Source organism: Phaseolus vulgaris, chromosome 10, assembly GCF_000499845.2.
Source record: "Phaseolus vulgaris cultivar G19833 chromosome 10, P. vulgaris v2.0, whole genome shotgun sequence".
NCBI lineage: Eukaryota > Viridiplantae > Streptophyta > Magnoliopsida > Fabales > Fabaceae > Phaseolus > Phaseolus vulgaris.
The window spans coordinates 34,204,243-34,226,616 of NC_023750.2; the positions used below are offsets into that span (position 1 = coordinate 34,204,243).

General features: G+C 35.5%; 1 protein-coding gene across 1 annotated transcript; it reads left to right on the forward strand.

The window, feature by feature from the left end:
* Window positions 1–2,548: 2,548 nt before the first annotated feature.
* On the forward strand, window positions 2,549–3,595 carry LOC137817957 (uncharacterized). Its single transcript, XM_068621181.1, has one exon. It carries the CDS (start codon window positions 2,549–2,551, stop codon window positions 3,593–3,595), a length of 1,047 nt encoding a protein of 348 aa, XP_068477282.1.
* Window positions 3,596–22,374: the final 18,779 nt, after the last annotated feature.

Consider the following 22,374-nt stretch of genomic DNA (forward strand, 5'->3'; position numbering starts at 1 on the left):
AAAGTACAAAGATAAGACCCCTTTTACTTCCCATGCCTTTTCTGCAGAAGGATACTTGTCAATGAATGTTAGGTACACACCAGCTTGAAAGTTTCATTAGAATTTCATCAATCACTTAATCGTACCCACTACATTGGCACTACCAGATAATAGTTCATCAAGTTTTATCCATTCTTCTATGCATCCCTTAATTGGAAATGACAGTATCTTAGAGCATTTGGGCACTCCAACATCACCAAGTATTCCCCATAGTAAATAATGCATGCATTAACCAAGAATTCCTCCATTGTTGACTGAAATCCACAACTGACAAATTTTCAGCCAGCTTCAGTTTATGACAAATATCTCGAGTATAACAAAATATTTTGTCATTCACAACCAGGTTAGAGTTTCTTTCACAACCTCTAAGTAAACTCTTCAATCTTCCACAATCGAATCAATTGCATGATGACACATAAAGGCATTACCAAGTAGCACACCAAATCCTAATTTCTCTAGGTTATTAACTAAAAACTCTATTTGGACGACTTAGGAATGAAGTTTCCTTAGCAGTGAAAGAATATGTCAAAATAACTTCACAAAAGTGCACTAGAAATTCGGAACACACATATACCTTTCTACCCTTAATGAGAAAAATAAATAACCATAGTTCCCTACACACATATACCTTTCCATATTTTTTATTGTACAATTTAGAAAGTATTTTTAAATTTGGAAATACTTTTCAGATTGTACAAACCAAAATGTTTTTTTTTCTGAGATACATTTCGGATTGTACAGTCTATATGGTATTCTCAAATTTAGAAATACCTTCTAGATTGTATAATTCAAAATATGTAAATTTAAAAAAACCAATTTTTTGGATTTGATCATATAGCATTATGTTGGTTTTTATTAATATAATGTTGCGGACAGAGTTATGACTAGGAAAAGAGATCGAGCACCACAATGTGATGATAGATAGAGACCAACAATATTAGCCCGTAGAGGAGATCGTGACCAAGTACATGATCATATCGGTGCTAATATTATGGATGAACAAGAAGATCGACACATACCTTTAGACATGTCTCTACTAGTAAGTTTCTCGGATCATATTGTTATTGTGATCATATTGTTATTGTGAGAGAAACACCATTAATGAAAGTTAGGTTTATTGTCATATGAATACATCAATAATTATTTTGTTTAAATTGTAACAGACATGGATATATGATCATTTCTCATATATAAGAAGGAGAAATATAAATCTCAGCTATTAGGAGGTTCACTCCCGAACAACTCTATATGTGAATGGACGACCACGAGCAACCTGATATGTGACTAGATGATATATGTGTTGTACCGACCAATCCTCGGACATCGACATCGGACCTCGCAACAGAGGGAGAGATCGGACGTTGGTGGTCTGAACAACTATATTGGGCCAAGTAAGGTGGGCCCCAGAATTATACTAGTTACCAATTAAAACATCATATATGAGAGGAAGCCCTGAGACACGAGGGATCCATGCATGTGGTGTGTATAGCGCATTCAGGCGCGACACGAGTAAATAGTCCTTGGAGGTGCAAGCCCATTAGGGTTAGAGTTTTCAAGGGAAGTTGCATGCATGACACGTGAATACTTAGGGCACCCACAAAACAGATGGCCTCAGAGGTTTGGTGCATGAGTTGGTACCCATGCGGCCATTCAGTTAGTCGTTGAACTCCAGTAAAGGGAAGTCACACGTGCTAGATTACACTAAGATTGTGTGATAGCGGGGCAGGAACATTCTCCAAGGAACCTTAGACATGAGTAATAGAACAAATGTAAACCCTAGTTACAACCTATATAAAGGGTGCTAAGAACCCTAGCAAGGTACACCGTTTCTAAGACTGAAACTACTTTATACACTTATTGTTTCCTTGCCCCAGTATTGACTTGAGCGTCGGAGTGCAAATGGTCGTCAAGGCGCCCTTTGTCTTTGCAGGTGAGAGATTCTTCAACCAAGGAAGTTCGATTCTCAGGCAGAGATAGGAGGGCCAGGGACAACCGTTCGAGTCAACCGGCGAGAACATTTGGCGCCCACCGTGAGGCTCGATAAAACAAGGTCTCAGTCACAATCGTGTTAAGAGTTTACCAACGATATGAGGACTACGAGGCAAGGATCTATTGCGTCCTCGGGTGTTGCGCCCTCTGGAGAGGACAACGTCACCATGCAACAACTCATGGAGACCATGCGCGCCCTCCAAGACACGGTAGTAGTGTCTAGGGTTGAGATTGTCGCATCACAGGCAGACAACGAAGAGCTGCGCAGAACCAATGTGGAACTGCGTAGGGATTTGCAACAGGCAGGGGAGCACGCGGTGGATGAGCGTGCCCTACCCATACCACCTAGGGCACGCCCCATGTCGTTCTCTCAGGCGATTATGGATACTGTGTTACCAACCACGTCTCTGGGCCCGAAAGTCACCTTCAAAGGTGTAGAGGACCCAAAGGCTCACCTCACAGCGTTCCACACCCAGATGAGCTTACAGGAGGATCTGACGCTGTGTATTGCAAGCTGCTGATGAACACGTTGGCAGGCGCAACATTGGAGTGGTTCGTCAGTCTCCCTGATGGACACATCACTACCTACCAGTTTGCGACGCTGTTCAAAGAACAATACCTCATCAACAGGGCTCCCCCTCGAATCTCCTACGATGTCTTTGACATAAAGCAGTACCAGGGAGAGTCCTTGAAAAAGTTCTTGAACAGGTTTGGAGTCCATGTGGTGAAGTTAAAACCCACAGATGAGGCCATGACGGTGCACGCCTTCACCAAAGGAATGCTACCAAGGCCCTTCAATGAATCGCTGCTCAGATATTACCTGAAGACGTTCTGCGAGATCAGACGTCGGGCTATGACCCATATCGCCGCGGAAGATCGAGTCACAGAGAAATGTGGCTTCGTCGGTCCTGTCCGACCTCGAGTAGCAGGTCGACCTCAACCCATGAGGGTGCATGAGGCGACAACAAAGAAGAAAGGCTCGGGGAAACAGCAACCTTACGAGAAGCCCCAGACTGAAGCACACACATGGGGAGAATGCCCCCCCAAGCACAATTTTTGCGTAGAACTCAAGGAGTTGATCGTTATTCCCAACATCGTGACAAGACTGAAGGTGCCCCCAAAGACCAATAAGAAGTTGGTGCCCAACAAGAACGCTTGGTGCGAGTTCCACCAAGCATATGGGCACCCCATACGCAATTGCTTGTCACTGGGGCACCAGTTGGACGAGCTGGTGAAAAATGGTTTCTTGAAGGATTACCTCCTAGAGCCGCAGGAGGATCAGGCGGTAGCAGCCACAATAATAGAACAGGGGCACGAGGTGCCCATTCAGGGTGAGATCAACGCCATCCCTGGAGGGTTCTCAGGAGGAGGATGCACCGCCTTCCAGCGAAAGAAGTACGCACGAGAGGTGATGGCAGTAGAGGTGCAGGAGGCAGATCATACTCCCGATGTCGACCTTGTCTTCACCAAGGCCAACTGCCAGGACGTTGTCCCACATGATAATGACCCAGTGGTGATTTCGGTGGTGACAACAGGAAGGAGGGTGCATCGTGTCCTCGTGGACTAGGGAAGTTCAGCCGATGTGATGTTCTGGTCGACCTTCAACAAGTTATAGTTGTCTTCATACCAGTTGAGGCCTTATACCGGTTGTTTGTATGGTTTCGTTGGAGACCAGGTGGAGGTGTGTGGACACATAGAGCTGAGGACGACCTTCACAGATGGCACAACTTCACACACTGAAAACATCAGGTACCTTGTTGTTAATGCTCCGTCAGCCTATAATATACTTTTGTTCGGACCTGCTTTGAACAGGATTGGAGTGGTGGCCTCTACAAGGCACATGAAGATGAAGTTGCCTTCCCTCGAGGTTATTGTGGTTGTCTTCAAAACTATTATTTATTATCATAATTACATTGGTTGTTTTGTGAAGTATTTCTATTAAATTCAGATGAACATGATATTTTCTCTGATATTTTTCAGAACTTATGTATTGTATATTTTGTATTTCTATAAAAGGTATACTTATATAAGGATTAACATATTGATGCATCTCAATTTATTTGTAGGAAATATCTTATGTTGATAAGATTGTTGTAATGGAAAAGGGACACATAAAGTGGATGGAAAACTTCCAATTAATTCATATACAGAATTCTCTCCGTTGAATGAAATTAATTCAGCTGGTATTGACTACTGGAATCTAATTCGTCCTACCAAGTAATACCCTTCTTTCAATTCCAAAATTGGATTATGACTTTTTCCGTGGAGATGGAAGTTCTAGTCTTTTTTGTATTGAAATGAAATGAAATTTAATCCTTGTTTTGTAGCTCAGAAGTTTATGTCTACAGAAGATGGTTTTTGTTTTGTACTATACATTGATTTCAGTAACAACCAATGGTTGAAGGACTATGATCAAAATATTGAAGCTCTAGGTCTAGGGCATAGGGCATAATAAGTCCCAGACCGAAAGTGAACAAAACTGGTTTTTCGAAAACAAAACGTCCTGGCTTTTCTTCCCTATATCTCCTTTTTGTGATTTGTTTATGTACGTGTCTCCTTAAATGGGTGCAAACAACATATGAATGTACTTGTTTGATTATTTTTTGAGTACTTCAATGCAATATGGACATATAATAAAATTGTAGATAGTAAGGCCAAATTTCACAAATTTTTGTAGAGGATAGCCTTGGTTTGCACAAAATTTCTGAAATATTCTCCCGAAATAATTTTTTGTTGAAATTACACGTAGGAATCTCGACTGAATTTGGAACAAAACGCGATAAATTTCAGGTCAAATAGATGAGTATTCACCTAGTAAAAAAATCAAACAATTTCACACACAAACGAACCTTCCTTTCAGCCCTGACAATGATAAATAAAAAACTTATTGCAAATTTTGTTGAACAAATTTGGGGCTCAAATCTCTCCCAAAACCCAATACACACAATGACAAATAATTCACATCATTATAATTTCAGACCAAAAAATATAAAAAATGAAAGATTAATTAATTTAAAATACATTTGAGGTAACTAAAAATATTTGTTATTATACTATTTAATTTATATTAATATCATATATATATATTAAGTATATAATTTTATTCATATAAAAATATTAATATTAATGATAATTTTTATGATTATTATTATGAAAAGTTAATATATTTTAAAAAGGAATTGAGTATTTAAAATTTGGGTAAGAAAAAATTGTATATGTTTAAAATTTAACAATATTAAGATATATGAAATGAATATTAAATAATAATCAGTAGTATGAAAACCTAAATATTAAATAATAATTTTAACAATATTTAACATAAAAAATATGTAGTATAAAAAAAAATATTTATGACAACAAATATTTATAATTTTTAAATTTCAATCATTAAAATGGATTCGCATTAATAAAATATTCTTACAAAATAATTACACAAATATTTTTAATTTAAATCAGTATCTCAATTCAATAGTGTAATATAAAACATATATATAATTATTCTAAATTTTAATATTAAAATTGATAGTCATTAATAAAAAAAATCATAATTACATTAATAAAATAATTATATTATTATTTCTATTTATAAAATTTAAATATTCAAATTCTCATTAATAAAATCAAATCTAAATTACTATAATATATCAATTGAATTCTATTATTTATATTTTTATATTTTTAGAACTTAATTATTTAAATGAATTTTATATTCTCATTAATAAATTAAAATTTATATTATTATAATATATAATTGAATTCTATTATTTATATTTTTAAAATTTAAATATTTAATTGAATTTTCTATTCTTATTAATAAATCAAAATCTAAATTTTCTATTTCCATCATGATGTGAATGTAACTACAAGAACACATGATTCTTGACATTCTTAGGAACAACTTGAGCTGGATTTGAAAGGCACTTTACTTTAGAATTGGATCAATGTTCTAAATTCAAGAACTCACCAAAACTAAGCACCAACCAAGACTCATATGGAAGTCCATGTATTATCAAATTGAATCAAAACAAAAGGAAAGAAGAACAAGAATTAAAACTGGACAGAATTTAAAAGCTAGCTACTGAACCAAAACAGAATTAAGAACACAATGCTGGAAACACAAAATTAAACGGTAGAAAAAGAAGTAAACTCTAGGAATCAAAAATACCGAATGGAAAATTGAAGAAAAGGAAAGAAGAACACTTATAGAAGAAGATGCTTGCTGGATTTTGAGAATTGGAAGAAGCCATTCACGCCACTTGGAACCTTGAACCAAGATAAGTGATGGAGTGCCGCCACTTGAAGCTCACCATAGCTCACAAGATAAGGCAAAGGAAGAAGAAGACTCAAGACTCACAATTTCTCTCCAAATTTGAGTATAGTCTCTCTACTATATAATTCCAATCTGAATTGTACAAGCTAAGCACCTTTATTTATAGCCTAGAGGTGCTGAAAATGCAAGCTAAATGGCACACAAATGCAATGAAATTCGGTTTGGCACCCCCTAGGCTCCTATCTACACTCCCCCCTAGACTCCTTTACTACTTACACCTTTTTATTACATTCACACCCCTATTCTACAAAAGAAATAAGAAGAACCATTTTATTATACTCTTGTCCCAAAGCTCTTGCCATGCTCCTAGTAATTCGTTGGGCTTGGGCCCCTTGTTGGGCTTGGACCCCTTGATGGGCTTGGGCCCCTTGTTGGGCTTGGGCTTCATGGCCTAGAGCATCCTCTACTTGGTTTCCATCAACAGTGGTGTTATTGATGCTCTTGTCTTTGTGCATGGCATGGCACTGGAGTTGTTGCTGATGTAAATTCAGTTTCAAAAAAGTGAAACAAGGGTAGCATGGTATTTTATGGTGTCTGGTATGGCTTTCTCCTTAACATACTCTCTTTTCTCTTCATTGTAGAGAGAACCAGCTAAATCCTCCACTTTCTCTGCCTCTGTCGACACCGTCACTGTAACAGCATGCCTTTTTTTTTTAAAAAGCCAGCAGAAACATTCTTCCCACCACAGTACCATTTTTCTTTGATTTTTCTTCTTTCACTCTCTCTCTCTCTCCATATTCTCTTCTCTCCCTCTCTCTTAATTTCTCTTCCAATCTTCATCTATTTTAGAATCTGATCATACCACGTTGTAGCTGAGGAGTTAAGGAATATTTTCAGATTTTCAAATAGAGTAAGCTCATTTTTACTCTAAATATCCTTTGTTCTCTGTTTTTCCTTAGGATTTAGTCATCAATCTTGGTGGGGTCAGTTGAGAAGTTTAATCCTCTCAACTTATTCTATTATATACTGAATTTTTGTTCTGTTTGGATAATTTGCATTAGGCCCGTAAATCTTGAAGCTTATCCAAACGGTGGGGAATAAAATTCTAGCAATTGAGGTAAGGGAAGCTAAATTTAATTTTTAATAGCACCCTAGGATAGAAAATCTGAATGCGGAAGGGACGTGGTCCCAATATTCAATTTCTCTTGTAGGGATGTTGTGTGTTTATATATATTGGGTTGTTTGTTTATATATTATTTAAATTTGTAAAAATATTTGGTTTTGATGATTTAGTATTAAAGTGTTATTTTTTTACGTCAAATAGACTTTTGAATATTTTGGATCACTTTTTGAATGATATTGTATGACGAAATGGTATGGAATTGAATTCATACATTTGGGATAATGTATGGACTGATGTTCGTTGTGTATTAAGTATTGATGTCGGGATAATGTATGGACTGATGTTTGCTGTGTATTAAGTATTGATGCGTATGTGGTAACAGAGATCTCCGAGCTTCACTGATGATCTAAGTCACATAAACTAAGATATTAAGTGGTGAGAAGCTTATGGGGGAGTTCATGCACACCGTGACATATGAGATGCACGACTTGGGTTGTATTGAACTTACCCTGATCCTTTCTGTTGGATTCGCTGGTAATCTTTGGATCAGGTGTTAGTCTCTGGTAGGACTTACTTAATATGGGTCTTCCGGAAGACGTTGTTTGTTGAATATTCTGGATGTGTAGATCCATGTGAGATCTATGTGATTGTTTATTGTTGAGATTTGAAGAAAATTGAATAATTTGAGAAATTGATCATGTAATTTGGTTTTCTCTTTTGATTTAAGTGTGTATATTATAAAATTCTATTTTCACTAGCTTACCCTTACTTTTCTTGTTGTGTTTGAACTGCGATGACTGTACTATGTACACGAGCAGATGACCATACAGGTGTAGGAGAGCCTTAGAGGTTTCAGAGTTTTATTTTGAGCTGTGGATATATAAATATTCGTATTTCTATAAATCCTAATCATGTATTAGGAATGTTTTTGAACAACTCCAAGTTTGTATAGAAACTGGTAGAACTTTTATTGTAATAGTTATATGTAAATTATGGGGTGTTACAGTCACACTAAACCGTCCACTGAAACAAATGGGGTGAGACTCTCTCATCCGTCTTTGCTACATTGTCACCCCTAAAACCAAATATTGTGTAAATGAAAAAATTATGAATAGTCTAACATTTTACTATTTTATCCTTTAAATTTAAATAATTCTTTCGAATAAATTATTAAAAAATATTTATTTATATAGTTACTTTCAATAAAAAAAAATCTTTTTATATCGTATTCATATTTTATCTTTTATAATATTAAAATAAAATAAAAAACTTAATAATAATTTATTTTAAACTAAAAATTTGAATTTAAAAAATTTAGAGAAATTTGAATTAAAAAAAACTAGTTTTTTTTATAATTTTATCCTTTAAATAACTAATATTTTGCCATTCTTTTATTTTAAACGTCTAACAAAAATATTGAATAAATGTAGTAATTTCTAATCAAGATCAACGCAGCTCTAGCATTCCTTTTGGTTATTATCGCATTTTCACATAAGTATAGTGACAGTCACTTATAATTAGTTACGAATTAAGAATTGATTAACAATCACGTCTATAAATTATGATAATGATTTTTTTTTTATTTTTTATTTTTACAACACTATATACGTATAATTAATTTATATTTTTTTTCCATTTTTCTATCTAAATAAAAAATTTGGATTAATCTAATTTTATTTTATGTGTTGTCACATCTTTATCAAAATAAATTCAAATAAATCACCCTAATAACTTTTTTAGACAAAGTAAAATAAAGATTAATCTTTACACTGAAATTAATGCATTGACAACATATATTTCAGAATTAATGTTTAGACAACATAATTAATTTTATATAATATGCAGTCAATTTATTAATAAAACTATAAATAATATTTTACAATTCAATTTGGATTTGATCTTTTAACTTTATAACTATAAAAAATTAAATTAAAAAAAAAACATAGTATGCTTTTTTTTATAATTATTTCAAATTTACAAATTCAATTTAATAGATAAATTACTAATCTTACCATTAGAAACTATATACATATTTATATTTTTTACCATGCTTCAAAAATTATTTGTGAAAAAAAATGTTTATTACTTTCATGACTAATAAAATTAATTAAAATAATTATGACTAATATCTATTAATTGAATCATACAGTTGGAAGTGCAATATATGATAACAAAAATTATATATTTTTATATATTGTCATCATTAAATTTATTATGATAGATACATATTAATATTTTAAAAACCACGAATACTCATAAATTCATAATAAATTAAAATATCATAATATAAATTTATAAATTATATTAATAAATATAAATAACATATTAAAAAATAAAAAATGGATATATAATTTTTTTTCTTATTATATTTGAGAGACATGTACTACATTTATTATTTGAAAAGAATGAGTCAAATTGAATGTGATTTGATAATCGGAAAAAAGGGACAATACAAAAGAAAACTTTGATTGATGTGTGAGAAAGAGAAACTGAACAAAAAAAGAAAAAGAAGTTGAGGAGAGAAAAGAAACATGAATGTAAACCAAAAAAGTTAGTTTATTTTTTTCCAAAAAGTTAGTTTGTTTAGTTTGTTTTTTCATTTCTGAGTCAATCTAAAGGTATTTCTTATTGAACCAATGACATCATTGTTTATTTTGTTCTACTCAATCAATGCATGTTGTATAAATTCTTATTGTTTAATTGTTAATGCTCCTTATTTTTATTTCTTTTACTCTGTTTTTCATTTTCACAACAAGTGGAGGCAGAAAAGGAAGAAGATAGAGAAACAGAATTACTTGAATACAAAAACTCACGAGCATTCAGATTTTTGCCCAGGTATAGAGTTTCGATACCCCACGATTGTCAAATGCGCTACATGGATGTTGTCACGACTTTCTTTTCCGTTCAAGAACAAATTTATAAAGAAATTAAGAAAAAAAGGGAGCGAGGAACCTATGACAATGAACACTTTGATTGGACCGCCACCATAAGTTCTGTAGAATATCTTGATGTTATTGTTGATGTGGGCGACGGGGGAGGATGGATCTGTTCTGACATCGAAATACGGCATGGTTGCAGGGAAGATGGAAGATATTGGAATATAGATATTTTCTTAGAGTTTATTACAAGAATTTCTCATCTTATTATTCTTTTTATTTTTTTATTATTATATTCATTTTTTTTTAGTTTTATATTAATTACAAATCAAAATTAGTGATTTGTAAGTCCTGACAATGAAACAGTTGATGTAATTGCTTTAATATAATTATGTTTATTGTGTTATAAATTTTAATTTATTTAATATATTTTGTACTTTAAATTATTAAAATGGTATGTCGGAACTCTGGATGAGAGAAAATTATATATATTTAAATTATTTTCATTCATCATTTTCTTTACACGACATACGACTAATTTCTAATTAAATTTTATTACTAACCAGACTTATAAAAATATTCAATTCAAATCTTCAGAAAATAATTTAACCACGGAATAATTATGACATAAATAAATATTTTAACATATTTTTTCCTTATGTATTTGTTTATTAAATAAATAAAATATAAAATTATAATAAATACATATCTATTTAAATATTTTTAAATTCGGAATAAAAATAATTTTAAAATTTTAAAAGAACTAAACTTTTAAGAAATTAAATTAGTTTGAAATAGGAACGATTGATGTTTATGGTGGATGCAACGTAATAAATACTAATAATTGTTTTGCTTCTATGCCATATTCCTAAACCTTAATTTTTAAAAGTTTTATTTTTGTAATATTGAGTCTAAAGATCTTAGAAATGAGAATTTTTCATAAACTTGGAAATAATTTTTTATAATGTTATTACCTTACTCTTTTGTTTGAAATTAAATTTTTAATTTTAAAAGAATTATTTCTATTATATATCTATAACTATCTATAACCACTATTATAGTGACAGGGAGAATGAGGTTGGAAGCATGCCTTTCAGTAATATTAGACAACTTTTGTTTTCTTTTAATCTTCTTTTTTAGTATATTATAGGTAGGTTTGTGGCACACGTCAAAACGTTGCTGTGTGGGAAATTAAAAGCTTCTGTGCTGTGATTGCAACCTTTTAATACGGGGAAGACGGGAGCGAAGCTGTTACGGTAGAAGCCCAGTGAGGAAAATCGAAGTGGGTACTTGGTGACGATGACGATTAGAGTTTTTACGGCGGCGATTAGGGTTTTTAGGGTTTTTTACAGAGAAGATTAGGTTCTTTTCCCACTGCTTGAATCTGCACTTTCCGCTCTTTCTTCCATTCTCGCACGCCAACTCCTTCATATTTGTTGGGTGGTCGAAGGGGGAGAGGGTTCTAGATTGGCGTGGCTCTGGTTCGTCAGAATTGGGTTTTTGGTTTGCTTTCAAAGCCAAATTGCCTCACTTCATCAGCGGAATAGCTGGAGGTGCGGCGCGGAGTTCTTGGCGGCAACTTATTAGCCTTCTAAAATGACGGAGGGTTTCTGCGGGTTTTCTCATACCATGGGTTTGTTTGATGGATCGGGAAGTATGTCCTGATAAAAAAATATATTCTATATCCGGTCAAAGGAAGACTTTTGCTCAGGCTTTGGGAAATACATGTGACATTCCTTTGTCCCAGCTACCTACTCCTTGTATTAAGGGTGACATGATTGTTGTCCGGATTGATGAGGCAGATTACTTGGCTGGTCTTGAGGATTGCAAAACCCATCTCCATGGTCGGATTATTCTATCTAAGGGGGATAAACCTCTTACACACCTGGATTTAACTAAAAAGTTGCAGCTGGTGTGGAAAGCTCTTGGACCATGGAAAGCAATTCCTCTTGGAAAAGGTTTCTATGAGTTTGAGTTCGCTTCTATAGAAGACATGCGATGGGCCCTCGGGATGGGTTCGCTGAAGTTATCTCCTGGTTTATTGAGATTGTTTGCCTGGACAAAAGACTTTGTCCCAGCTACCATGAAGAGTACCAAAGCTTAGACATGGGTTAGAATCTACCATTTGCCTTTGGAGTATTGGAAACCAAAGACAATATATTCCATCGTTAGAGGCCTTGGTACTCCTTTGTCTTTGGATGAGCATACTATGAGAAAGAATAGGGGTATGTTTGCTAGAGTGTTGGTGGATATTGATCTACTGTCCCCTCTCTCCGATCAACTTTTGGTTGAACGTCCAGACTTTGCTTTTGTAGTTGGTGTGGAATATGAATGGCTTCCTCCATTTTGCTCTCATTGTAAGATGATTGGGCACGAGCTTGCTCAGTGTCGGGCGATCCATGACCAGGGTCGCGTTCTTGGGCCTCAACATAAACCTTCTCAGAAGGCATCTTCTGATGAACGGGACCAAGGGAGGACCGTGATTCCTAAACAACGTAAAGAATATAGGAAAAAAGATCCGGAGACAAAACTCGTGGAAGGCCTCATTGATAAGTTGAAAGTTGATGAAACAGGTGGAGGGGAGGATGATTTTGCAGATATGCCTCCTCTTGAGGATGCTTCAGATCATGATAGGTCCTCACCCAAGCAGGGGTTGTCCACTCCCACTTTGGATTCACTTGTTGTTATGCAAGCTAAGGACTCAGAGTCAAATTCAACAACTTTTATTGATGATCATCATGTGGAGGTATCTGTTCCTGTGATTGTACCATCTCCGTTGCGTACTACCTCTCCTCGGAGGGTTAAATCACATGCGGATACTAATGCACCAGTTCCTAATGTGGAGGTCTCTGCTATTGTGACTGTACCATCTCAGTCGCCTCATACCTCCCCTCGGAAGGCTAAATATCTTGGGGATGTTAAAGCAATATCGTTGGTCCTTCAAAATCACTTTTCTTCTCTTGATGGTTTGGAAACTACAGATGTGGGAGGTGATTCTCATATTGGAGTGTCAACTATTCCGCCTACCATTGTTGGAATTAATTTTGATCATATTGAAAATCAGGTTGTTTCAAAATTCTGGGCTGACTCTAATGACATGGAGGAGGATGACAGTGATAATGGGGAGGAAACAGTTCGCACTAAAAGAAAACCAGGGAGACCACCTAAGGGTGTTGGGTCTATTAGTGTCTAAGTTCAAGAGGGGAGGGGTGAATTGAGCTTATAAAATTTTCGCAAGAACACACAATTTTTCAGTATTCCAGAGGCAAAAAGAACAGATTGTTTTTACATGAAACAGATTGATTCTTCAGAGCAGTATTGGCACAATTTGAATTTTGTTCACTGTAAAATTGTGATCAACAGAGAATCAGAACAGAACCAGATCAGCTTAATATTGTGAGGATGAAGGATATAGCTATGCTTAGAGATCAACCAAAATTACACAACACAAGATTTCAAGAAGTATGATCCTTTCTCAGGTTTTAATGAATGATCAGTTTGTTCACAATTCACTTAAACCATTATATGCAGCAACCTTGTTTATGATCAGAAAACTTCAACAAATCAGGAAGAACAATTTTCACTTAACCCAGAATTAACAGATTCAATTTAAAAAGAACAGATTTAGTTCTTGACAGAGTTAAGCAAAAACCAGAAAAGAGTGCAGGGATGAGAGTACAAGATACACACGTTTTTATACTGGTTCACTCATACAGAGCTACATCCAGTCTCACCTTACCCCAAGGTGGAATTCACTAAAAACAGTGCCAATCACTTACACAACCAGCAGTTCTTGAACACTACAAGAACAACACACACAATGCTGAAAAACCCTATTTCAGCACACCTTGCACTCCAAGAAACCCTATCAAGGAGTGACTAACACTTACACCTTTACAAAACAGAATAAAGGAAAGATTACACCTGAAAAGAAGATGCAAGAACTCAAAACCAGTAGTTCAATTTGCTGCAGAAACTGCACCAGCACCTTCACCAAGATTCAAGGTTTCCTAGAACAAGCACACTTGAAAATCTCTTTGGAAACCTTTCAAAAACTCTTTTCAATCCTTCTTCTCACATGGAAATTGTTTGATCTCTGTTAAAAGCGTAATTCCTCAGCACTTTTTCATGTGAGAGAGACTTTTCTTTATATAGAAAACAATTTCTAACTTCTTTTCAAAAAACAGTTGAAAAGCAGTTAAGAAAACAACAGATTCAGTTTTGAACATAACAGATTTATTTTGTGAAAACTGCCAACTCAGCTTAACAGAAATAACTGTTTGAGTGGTACCTTTGGAGCCCTAACTAACTTGTGAAAAACCTTTCAACTCACCAAGGAATAAACCTGTTCTTTCACAGTAAAACAGATTGAAGTATCACACACAGGCCAGCTCAGCTTAACTGAAATAACGAACTGAGCTTTCCCTTGGTGCCTTAACAGAAATTTAGAAAAGCCTTTTAACAGAGAAGAAATAAACAGATTCTTTCTCCATAAAACAGATTTATTTGTGTACTGTTTTAAAACTGTTAAAACCATTTTAAAAAGCTTTTCAAAAACCATTAAACGAAAGCCTTTTTAACAGAGAAGAAATAAACAGATTCTTTCTCCATAAAACAGATTTATTTGTGTACTGTTTTAAAACTGTTAAAAACATTTCAAAAGACTTTTCAAAAACCATTTAACCACACCATGTGCTTGATCTAGACTTGGTTAGGCATCTAGGATAGGTTACACAGCAAAAAGCAATCATACACACTTACAAGCCTAATTACATATGAATCTAAAAACCTATTACAATCTTCAAAGCACCCAAGCCATTTTCTTCATCAAACACACATCAAGCCTTGGTAGGGAAGAAGCTTCCTCCAGCTTCAACAAAGGGGACTGGTAAATCCAGGAAAATTGCTAAGGCAGTTCTCTCTACAACGTCGCAATGAAGGTCTCTTCATTTTTTTGGAATGTCAGAGGATTGGGAAACCACAAAACTGTGGAGATGTTGCTTAGTTTACTTAACCTACATAAACCTCTCCTGGTTTTTCTTGCTGAACCCATGATGCCGTACATTAATGCTTTCGACGTCCTTTTCAAATATGTTAATATGCATTTGGTGGCTACGTCTCCTATTGTTAATAAAGTTGCTAAACTTTGGTGTTTGTCGGTTCCTAATCTTGTCCAAAATTTCTTGGTTAATGATCAATTTATCTCTGTAACTTGTCGTCTGCAGGATAAAAGTTTTAGCTTTGCAGGTGTTTATGGTGCTAACACATACTTGTCTAGACGATTTTTATGGAGGGATCTTAGTTTCTTCACAGGGCCTTGGTGTATTCTGGGAGATTTTAATGCTGTGCTCTCGGCGGATGACTGTAAAGGGGGGGGGTGGCTCCTAATCAGGTTTCTTGTAATGAATTCCTGGACTGGATTAATACTAATGATCTTTCTTGTATGCCTTTTACTGGATCTTGTTATACTTGGTGTAACGGAAGGAGAGGGTTGCATAGAATTCACAGAAGACTGAATAGGGCTTTATGTAATGGAGTGTGTCTGGATGAATGGGAATCTTGTACTTATCAGGTTCTTGTTAAAAATTGTTCTGATCATTCCCCTATTCTTGCTAGTCTTGCTAGTAATTCTTTGCGGAAGGTTAGCAATTTTCGTTTCTTTTCGATGTGGCTTCAGGACACTTCGTGTCTAAAGCTTATTCAGGATTCTTGGGCTAATCAGGTTGTTGGTTGTCCTATGTTTATCTTGCAACATAAGTTAAAAAGGTTGAAACTTGAGCTCCGAGACTGGAATAAAAATTCTTTTGGTAATGTTCATAATGGAGTTCTTCTTAAGCAGGGCATCCTTCTTGGGATTCAAAAAAGCTTAGAGACTGCTAGTTTGTCTGATAGTGATGGACTTCTCTGTCAAGAAAAGATTGCTAAGGAGGAGCTTGATCATGCTCTTCACTGTCAATATTTGTTTTGGAAAGAAAGGGCTAGGATGTTATGGTTCAAGGATGGAGATCGAAATACTGCTTTTTTCCATGCGGTGGTCAAAAGGAGAAATAATTCTAGTGGGATTCATCGTCTACGGATTGATAATGAGGTTACGGAGGATCCTAAAATCATTGAGGATCATATTTTGGACTTTTATAAAAATCTTTATGCTGAGTCTATTTCTAATGTTCTGGATACTGATAATATGGAAGATTTTATTGGTACTTATATTCCTGAGATGATTTCCTTTGAAGAGAATATGATGTTGATTAAATGTCCAGATTATTCTGAAATTAAAAATGCTGTTTTTAATCTTAACGGTAATAGTGCTCCTGGTCCTGATGGTTTTGGTGGTGTTTTCTATCATTCTTGCTGGGAAATTATTGGGACAGATGTTTGCAATGCTGTTCAACAGTTTTTTAAACAAAACTGGGTTCTCCCTGGAATGAACAATAATGTGGTATCTCTTATTCCAAAGGTTCAGGGTGCTGATTCCATTAAAGATTACAGGCCAATTGTTGTTGCTAATTTCAAGTTTAAGATTATTTCCAAGATACTAGCGGAAAGGCTTGCACTTGTGGCTGCTAGAATCATTTCTCCTAATCAATATGGATTTGTGCAGGGTAGACAGATTCAGGATTGCATTGGTATTGCTTCTGAAGCTATTAACATGCTTTCTAAAAAGGTTAGAGGAGGTAATGTGGCTTACAAAGTTGATATTCATAAAGCTTTTGACACTCTGAGTTGGAAGTTCTTATTATTAGTTTTAAAACGCTTTGGTTTTCACCCCTCATTTGTCGGTTGGATTAGTACAATTCTCCGTTCAGCTATGCTTTCTATAAGAATAAGTGGTAGTTTGGTGGATTTTTTTCCTTGCAGTCGAGGGGTAAGACAAGGTGATCCATTGTCTCCTTTACTTTTCTGTCTTGCAGAGGAAGTTCTTAGTAGAGGTCTCTCTAAGTTTGTGAATGATAAGAAGATTTTAAATATGGCCAGTCCGCAAGGTTATCTCACTCCCTCTCATATTTTGTATGCTGATGACATATTTATTTTTTGTAGGGGGTGATGGAGATCAAGCTCAAGAGGACATGGAGGCCAATCAACAAGATCAAGAAGAGGTGGAGGCACAAATGGAGGACGCCCATGGAGGTCAAAGTCCACCTCAAAGGATTACAAGAAGCATGTTCAAAGCTTTGGGAGCTAGAGGACATTTATTTTCTCTTTTTGTAATTTCTTTAGTTGAAGGTGCTTAGAGGGAAACATTAGAAACAGTACAGATTAATTCCAAATTGCTCAACAACATATAAAAGAAAAATACTTAGAAATAGGATCACTTGTTGTTGTAATAAAGCTCAGCTAGCTGCACTTGAACTCCTTCAAGTTGATCATCCAAGTGTTGAAACCTGGCGTAGGTCATCTCATAGTGTGCTTTCTGCTCATATGTGAGTTGTCCAGCCTGCTTAGCACTTGTCTTTCAAACATAGACAAAGGTTCACCTCTGTATTCAGGTGCCTCATATGCAACCATTGCATTTTGGCTTGTAGCAGCAATATCCTCATGTCCAGCAGAGTGTAGTGGTGATGCATCCATGTTCTGCACTCCATCAGCATTTTCTTCTTCATTTTCTGGATCAGCAGCTTCATTTTCAGCTCTGTTTGCAGCATTCCTTCTGAATATCCAGCTATCATCTTCCTTTTGAAATCCCATCTTGAGGAGAGTGGAGTTGTCTATCTCACTTGCTGCCTTAATTGTGTCATTTCTTTCATTTGTAGTGTCAACTTCAAAGTAATCAATTAGCTTTGACACAAAAATTGCATATGGAAAGCGATAGTCTGGTAACCTTGTGGATTTGAGCATATTCTCCACCATAGTACTTACCCAATTTACCTTGAGTTGATTCATGATGCAGTATAGTAAAATCAAGTCCTCTTCATGGAGAGTTGCATGATTACTTCCTCTTGGAGTAAGCTGCCAAGCAATGATGTAGGCAAGGAGTCTTGGAATGATTGTGAGATTTCCAGCATGAAATCTAGCCACTGGTTCAGCAGGATTCCTCACACAACTTCTGTAAAACTGCATCTTGTTGAATCCCTGGATTCCAGCAGTATTCCCTTTGCTTACCTTCATTCCAGAATATTTGATTCCTCCCACACTGCTCCATATTTCCCTTGTAATCTTCAGCTTCACACCTTTCACATGGGAGACCAGATTTTTGCCATCTTGAACCAAGTTGCTGTAGAAAACTTTCACCAAATCTGGATATACATTTCCAGTCATCTCTAGAAAGTTCTTCAGTTTTTGATGCTTGAGCAAGGTTTTTGCTTCAGTCAGATTTTCTTCTCTCAGCCAAGAAAATTCCAACACTTTGGGTGCATTGACTTGCTTCCTGCTTGTCTCATGGATGTACCTTGTCATTGCTTCAGAATCTCCAGCAAACCATTTCTCCAGAATGCCTTGGTTGCTGCTGGATTGCTCTTTGGATTTCTTCCTTCTGTGTGATGAGGATGCCATGCTTAATCTGTGTTTTCCTGCATCAGTTTATTAACATACAATTCTAGAGAAAAAAAAACAGCACAGATTATTACTCAGAACAGAAACGAAACCTGTGGTGAAGCAAGTGTGAACCTGGACAGCTTATAGCACAAATGAGAAAGTGTGAGAAAGAACTGATTTGAGCTAGGTTTTTATAGAGCTTAAATCAGATTTTGGAAATCACCAATTGTAAAAGCAAATCACTTAAATCAGATTTCAGCAATTATGGATTAAAAAGAAAATCAATTTGATATGCTTCAGATTTTATTCCTGTGGTGCAGCAGATTCAGATATTGATTTGCACAAGAATATATTGGAACCAGATTTTAATTTGATAAATCAAATCTGTTGCACTTACACACAATCCAATCAGTTGGGATACCCACAAGCTAATTGGCATAGGCCTGCTGGTTAATAACCGTAAAAGCAGTCAACAACAAAGTGAGAGAGAGAAAAAAATAAATCTTTCTCTTTCCTAGTCACAGTTGTGATTTCTGAAACAGAGAACGAAACATGTTAAAACATAAAACAACAGATTGAAATTTTCACTGCAGAGGACAATTCAAGCTAATTATACCCAATTCATTTAAAAGAAAGTGAAACCTGTCTTTAGCAAGTGGTTTAGTGAATAGATCAGCTAATTGAAATTCAGTACCAATGAATTGTATATCACATGTTCCATTAGCTATATGTTCTCTTAGAAAGTGATGTCTAATTTCAATGTGCTTAGTCCTTGAGTGCATGACAGATTTATGGCACTTGTATTATCACAATTTATAGGTATGTTATTTAACAGAATACCAAAATCACTTAGCTGCTGCCTTAGCCGTAAGGTTTGAGCACAACAACTTCCAGCAGCTATGTATTCTGCTTCTGCTGTGGAGAGAGCAACACAAGCTTGCTTCTTGCAATGCCAAGAGATTAGACTTGATCCAAGCATGTGACAAGTCCCACTTGTGCTCTTCCTATCAACTTTGCAGCCATTGCCTAGGTGCTTGCTTTAATCCATATAAGGCTTTCTTAAGCCTGAACACATGTTCTGGATTCTTGTGATCTTCAAATCCTGGAGGCTGAGATACAAACACCTCTTCATTGATGTAGCCATTTAGAAATGCACTCTTGACATCCATTTGAAACAGCTTGAAACCTTGTATGCTGGAGAATGCTAAAAGAAGTCTGACAGCTTCAAGACGTGCTACTGGTGCATAGGTTTCACCAAAATCAATACCTTCTTCTTGGTTATACCCTTTAGCAACCAGTCTTGCTTTATTTCTAGTGATAGCTCCATGTTCATCCATCTTGTTCCTGTACACCCACTTGGTTCCTATGATGTTCATCTCATGCTTCCTTGGAACCAAAGTCCACACTTCATTGTATTCAAACTGGTTCAGCTCTTCCTGCATTGTTGTTATCCAATTGCTATCTTGCAGTGCTTCTTCCAGGCTTTTAGGCTCAATCTGTGACACAAAAGCTACTGTTCTGCAGAAGTTATTGAGTGAATTCCTTGTTGAGACTCCTTTCTCAATTTTACCAATCACATTGTCAAGAGTGAGATCCCTTGGAGTCTTCCATTCTTTAGGCAGTCCTGCATTCACAGTAGATTCTTTGACAGAATTTGGATTAGTAGCATCAAGCTCACTGGATTGATTCTGTTGCATAATTGTTCTTAAATCATCCATACCAGGTTCATCCACAACAGATTTGGGCACAGAAAAATCTGTTTCATCAAACACAACATGTATAGATTCTTCAACAGCAAGCAATCTTTTGTTATATACTCTATAAGCATGACCATTTATTGCATAACCAATATGTATTCCTTCATCTGATTTAGGATCAAACTTCCCTAGATTATCCTTACCATTATTTAAAACAAAACATTTGCAGCCAAACACCCTAAGATGACTAATGCTAGGCTTCCTTCCTTTATACAATTCATAGGGAGTTTTCTTAAGGATTGGTCTAATCAATGTTCTGTTAAGCACATAAGAAGCAGTATATACAGCATCAGCCCAAAAATATTTAGGTAAACCAGATTCATTTAGCATAGTCCTAGCTAACTCTTCTAGTGATCTATTCTTTCTTTCAACAACACCATTTTGTTGGGGTGTCCTAGGAGCAGAATAACTATGTATGATCCCATGTTTTTCACAATATTTATCAAACTTTGCATTTTGAAATTCTCCCCCATGATCACTACGAATCTGTTTTATCCTATTTTCATTCTCATTATCCAGAACCTTAGCAAGTTTCTTAAAGGCTTTATATGCATCATTTTTAGAAGCAAGAAACAAAGTCCATGTATATCTTGAAAAGTCATCAACAATCACCAAAGCATAGTAATTTCCAGCTAAGCTAGCAGTCCTAGATGGTCCAAACAAATCCATATGCAAAACATCCAAAGCTTTATTTGAGGAAACCATATCTTTTGACTTAAAGGAAGTTCTAATCTGTTTTCCCTTTACACAAGCATCACACAACCTGTTATTTTGAAACTTTATGTTTGGTAAGCCAGAAACAAGTTCCTTAGATTTTAGCTTATTCAAGTGATTTGTGTGAATGTGAGCTAGTCTCCTATGCCACAGCCATGACTCATCATTTTTAGATAGCAAACACTCATTTTCAGAACAGCTCTTAATAATGTCTAGGAGATAAATGTTGTTTACCCTTTTTCCAGTGAACAGCACCTTACCAGAATTTTCATTTGAAATTGTACAAGTATTTGCTTCGAAATTGACCTTGTATCCCTTGTCACACAGCTGGCTAATGCTTAGAAGACTATGTTTTAGCCCTTCAACATATAGAACATTCTCAATTGTAGTTGAGTCTTTAGTGCCAACATCTCCTCTTCCAAGAATTTTTCCTCTATTGTTATCTCGATATGTGACATGCCCTTCAGCTTTGAGTTTCAGATTTATAAACTGAGTCACATCACCAGTCATGTGCTTTGAGCAGCCACTGTCTAGATACCACTGGTTTCTCCTGCTGTTTTTCTGCAACAAAACAGATTTAGCACATATGGTACCCTTTTAGTCTAGGGTCCAGCATGATTAACACCTTTCCTTAGGAAGCCATTTGGCTAAACCTTTAGGAACAAAATATTTCCTAGCCTTACATGTTCTAGATACATGACCAGATTTCATACAATAAAAACATGTTGCAGTATGCATTGTTTTTGAATTACTAAAAGAGGAAAAACCTGTTTTGGAAGGAACAAAGAAACTGGACAACTTTTTCACATTACCTTTCATTCCAGGATTATATCCTAAACCATTTTTATTGAAAACAGCATTCTGTGAACCTAATAATGTTTCAAGATTTTCTCTTCCCTTAGTGAAATTTGAAAGTGTTTTTAACAAGTACTCAACCTGTTTTTCCAGCTTTTTGCAATTTTCACAAGTTTTAATTGATGCATGCAAACATGTCAATTCAAGACTAATTAATTCAGTTTTAGCTTTGTGCAGTTCTTCTTCAAGAGCTTTGACCTTTGGTTCAAGTACCTTATTTACTTTATTCAATCTGTTGCACATTACAGCCAACCTGTTTGCTTCATCATGTGTTTCCTT

What these genes read in the sequence shown, in the direction of transcription:
- LOC137817957 (XM_068621181.1), top strand. Translation starts at nt 2,549, where the DNA reads ATGAACACGTTGGCAGGCGCAACATTGGAGTGGTTCGTCAGTCTCCCT.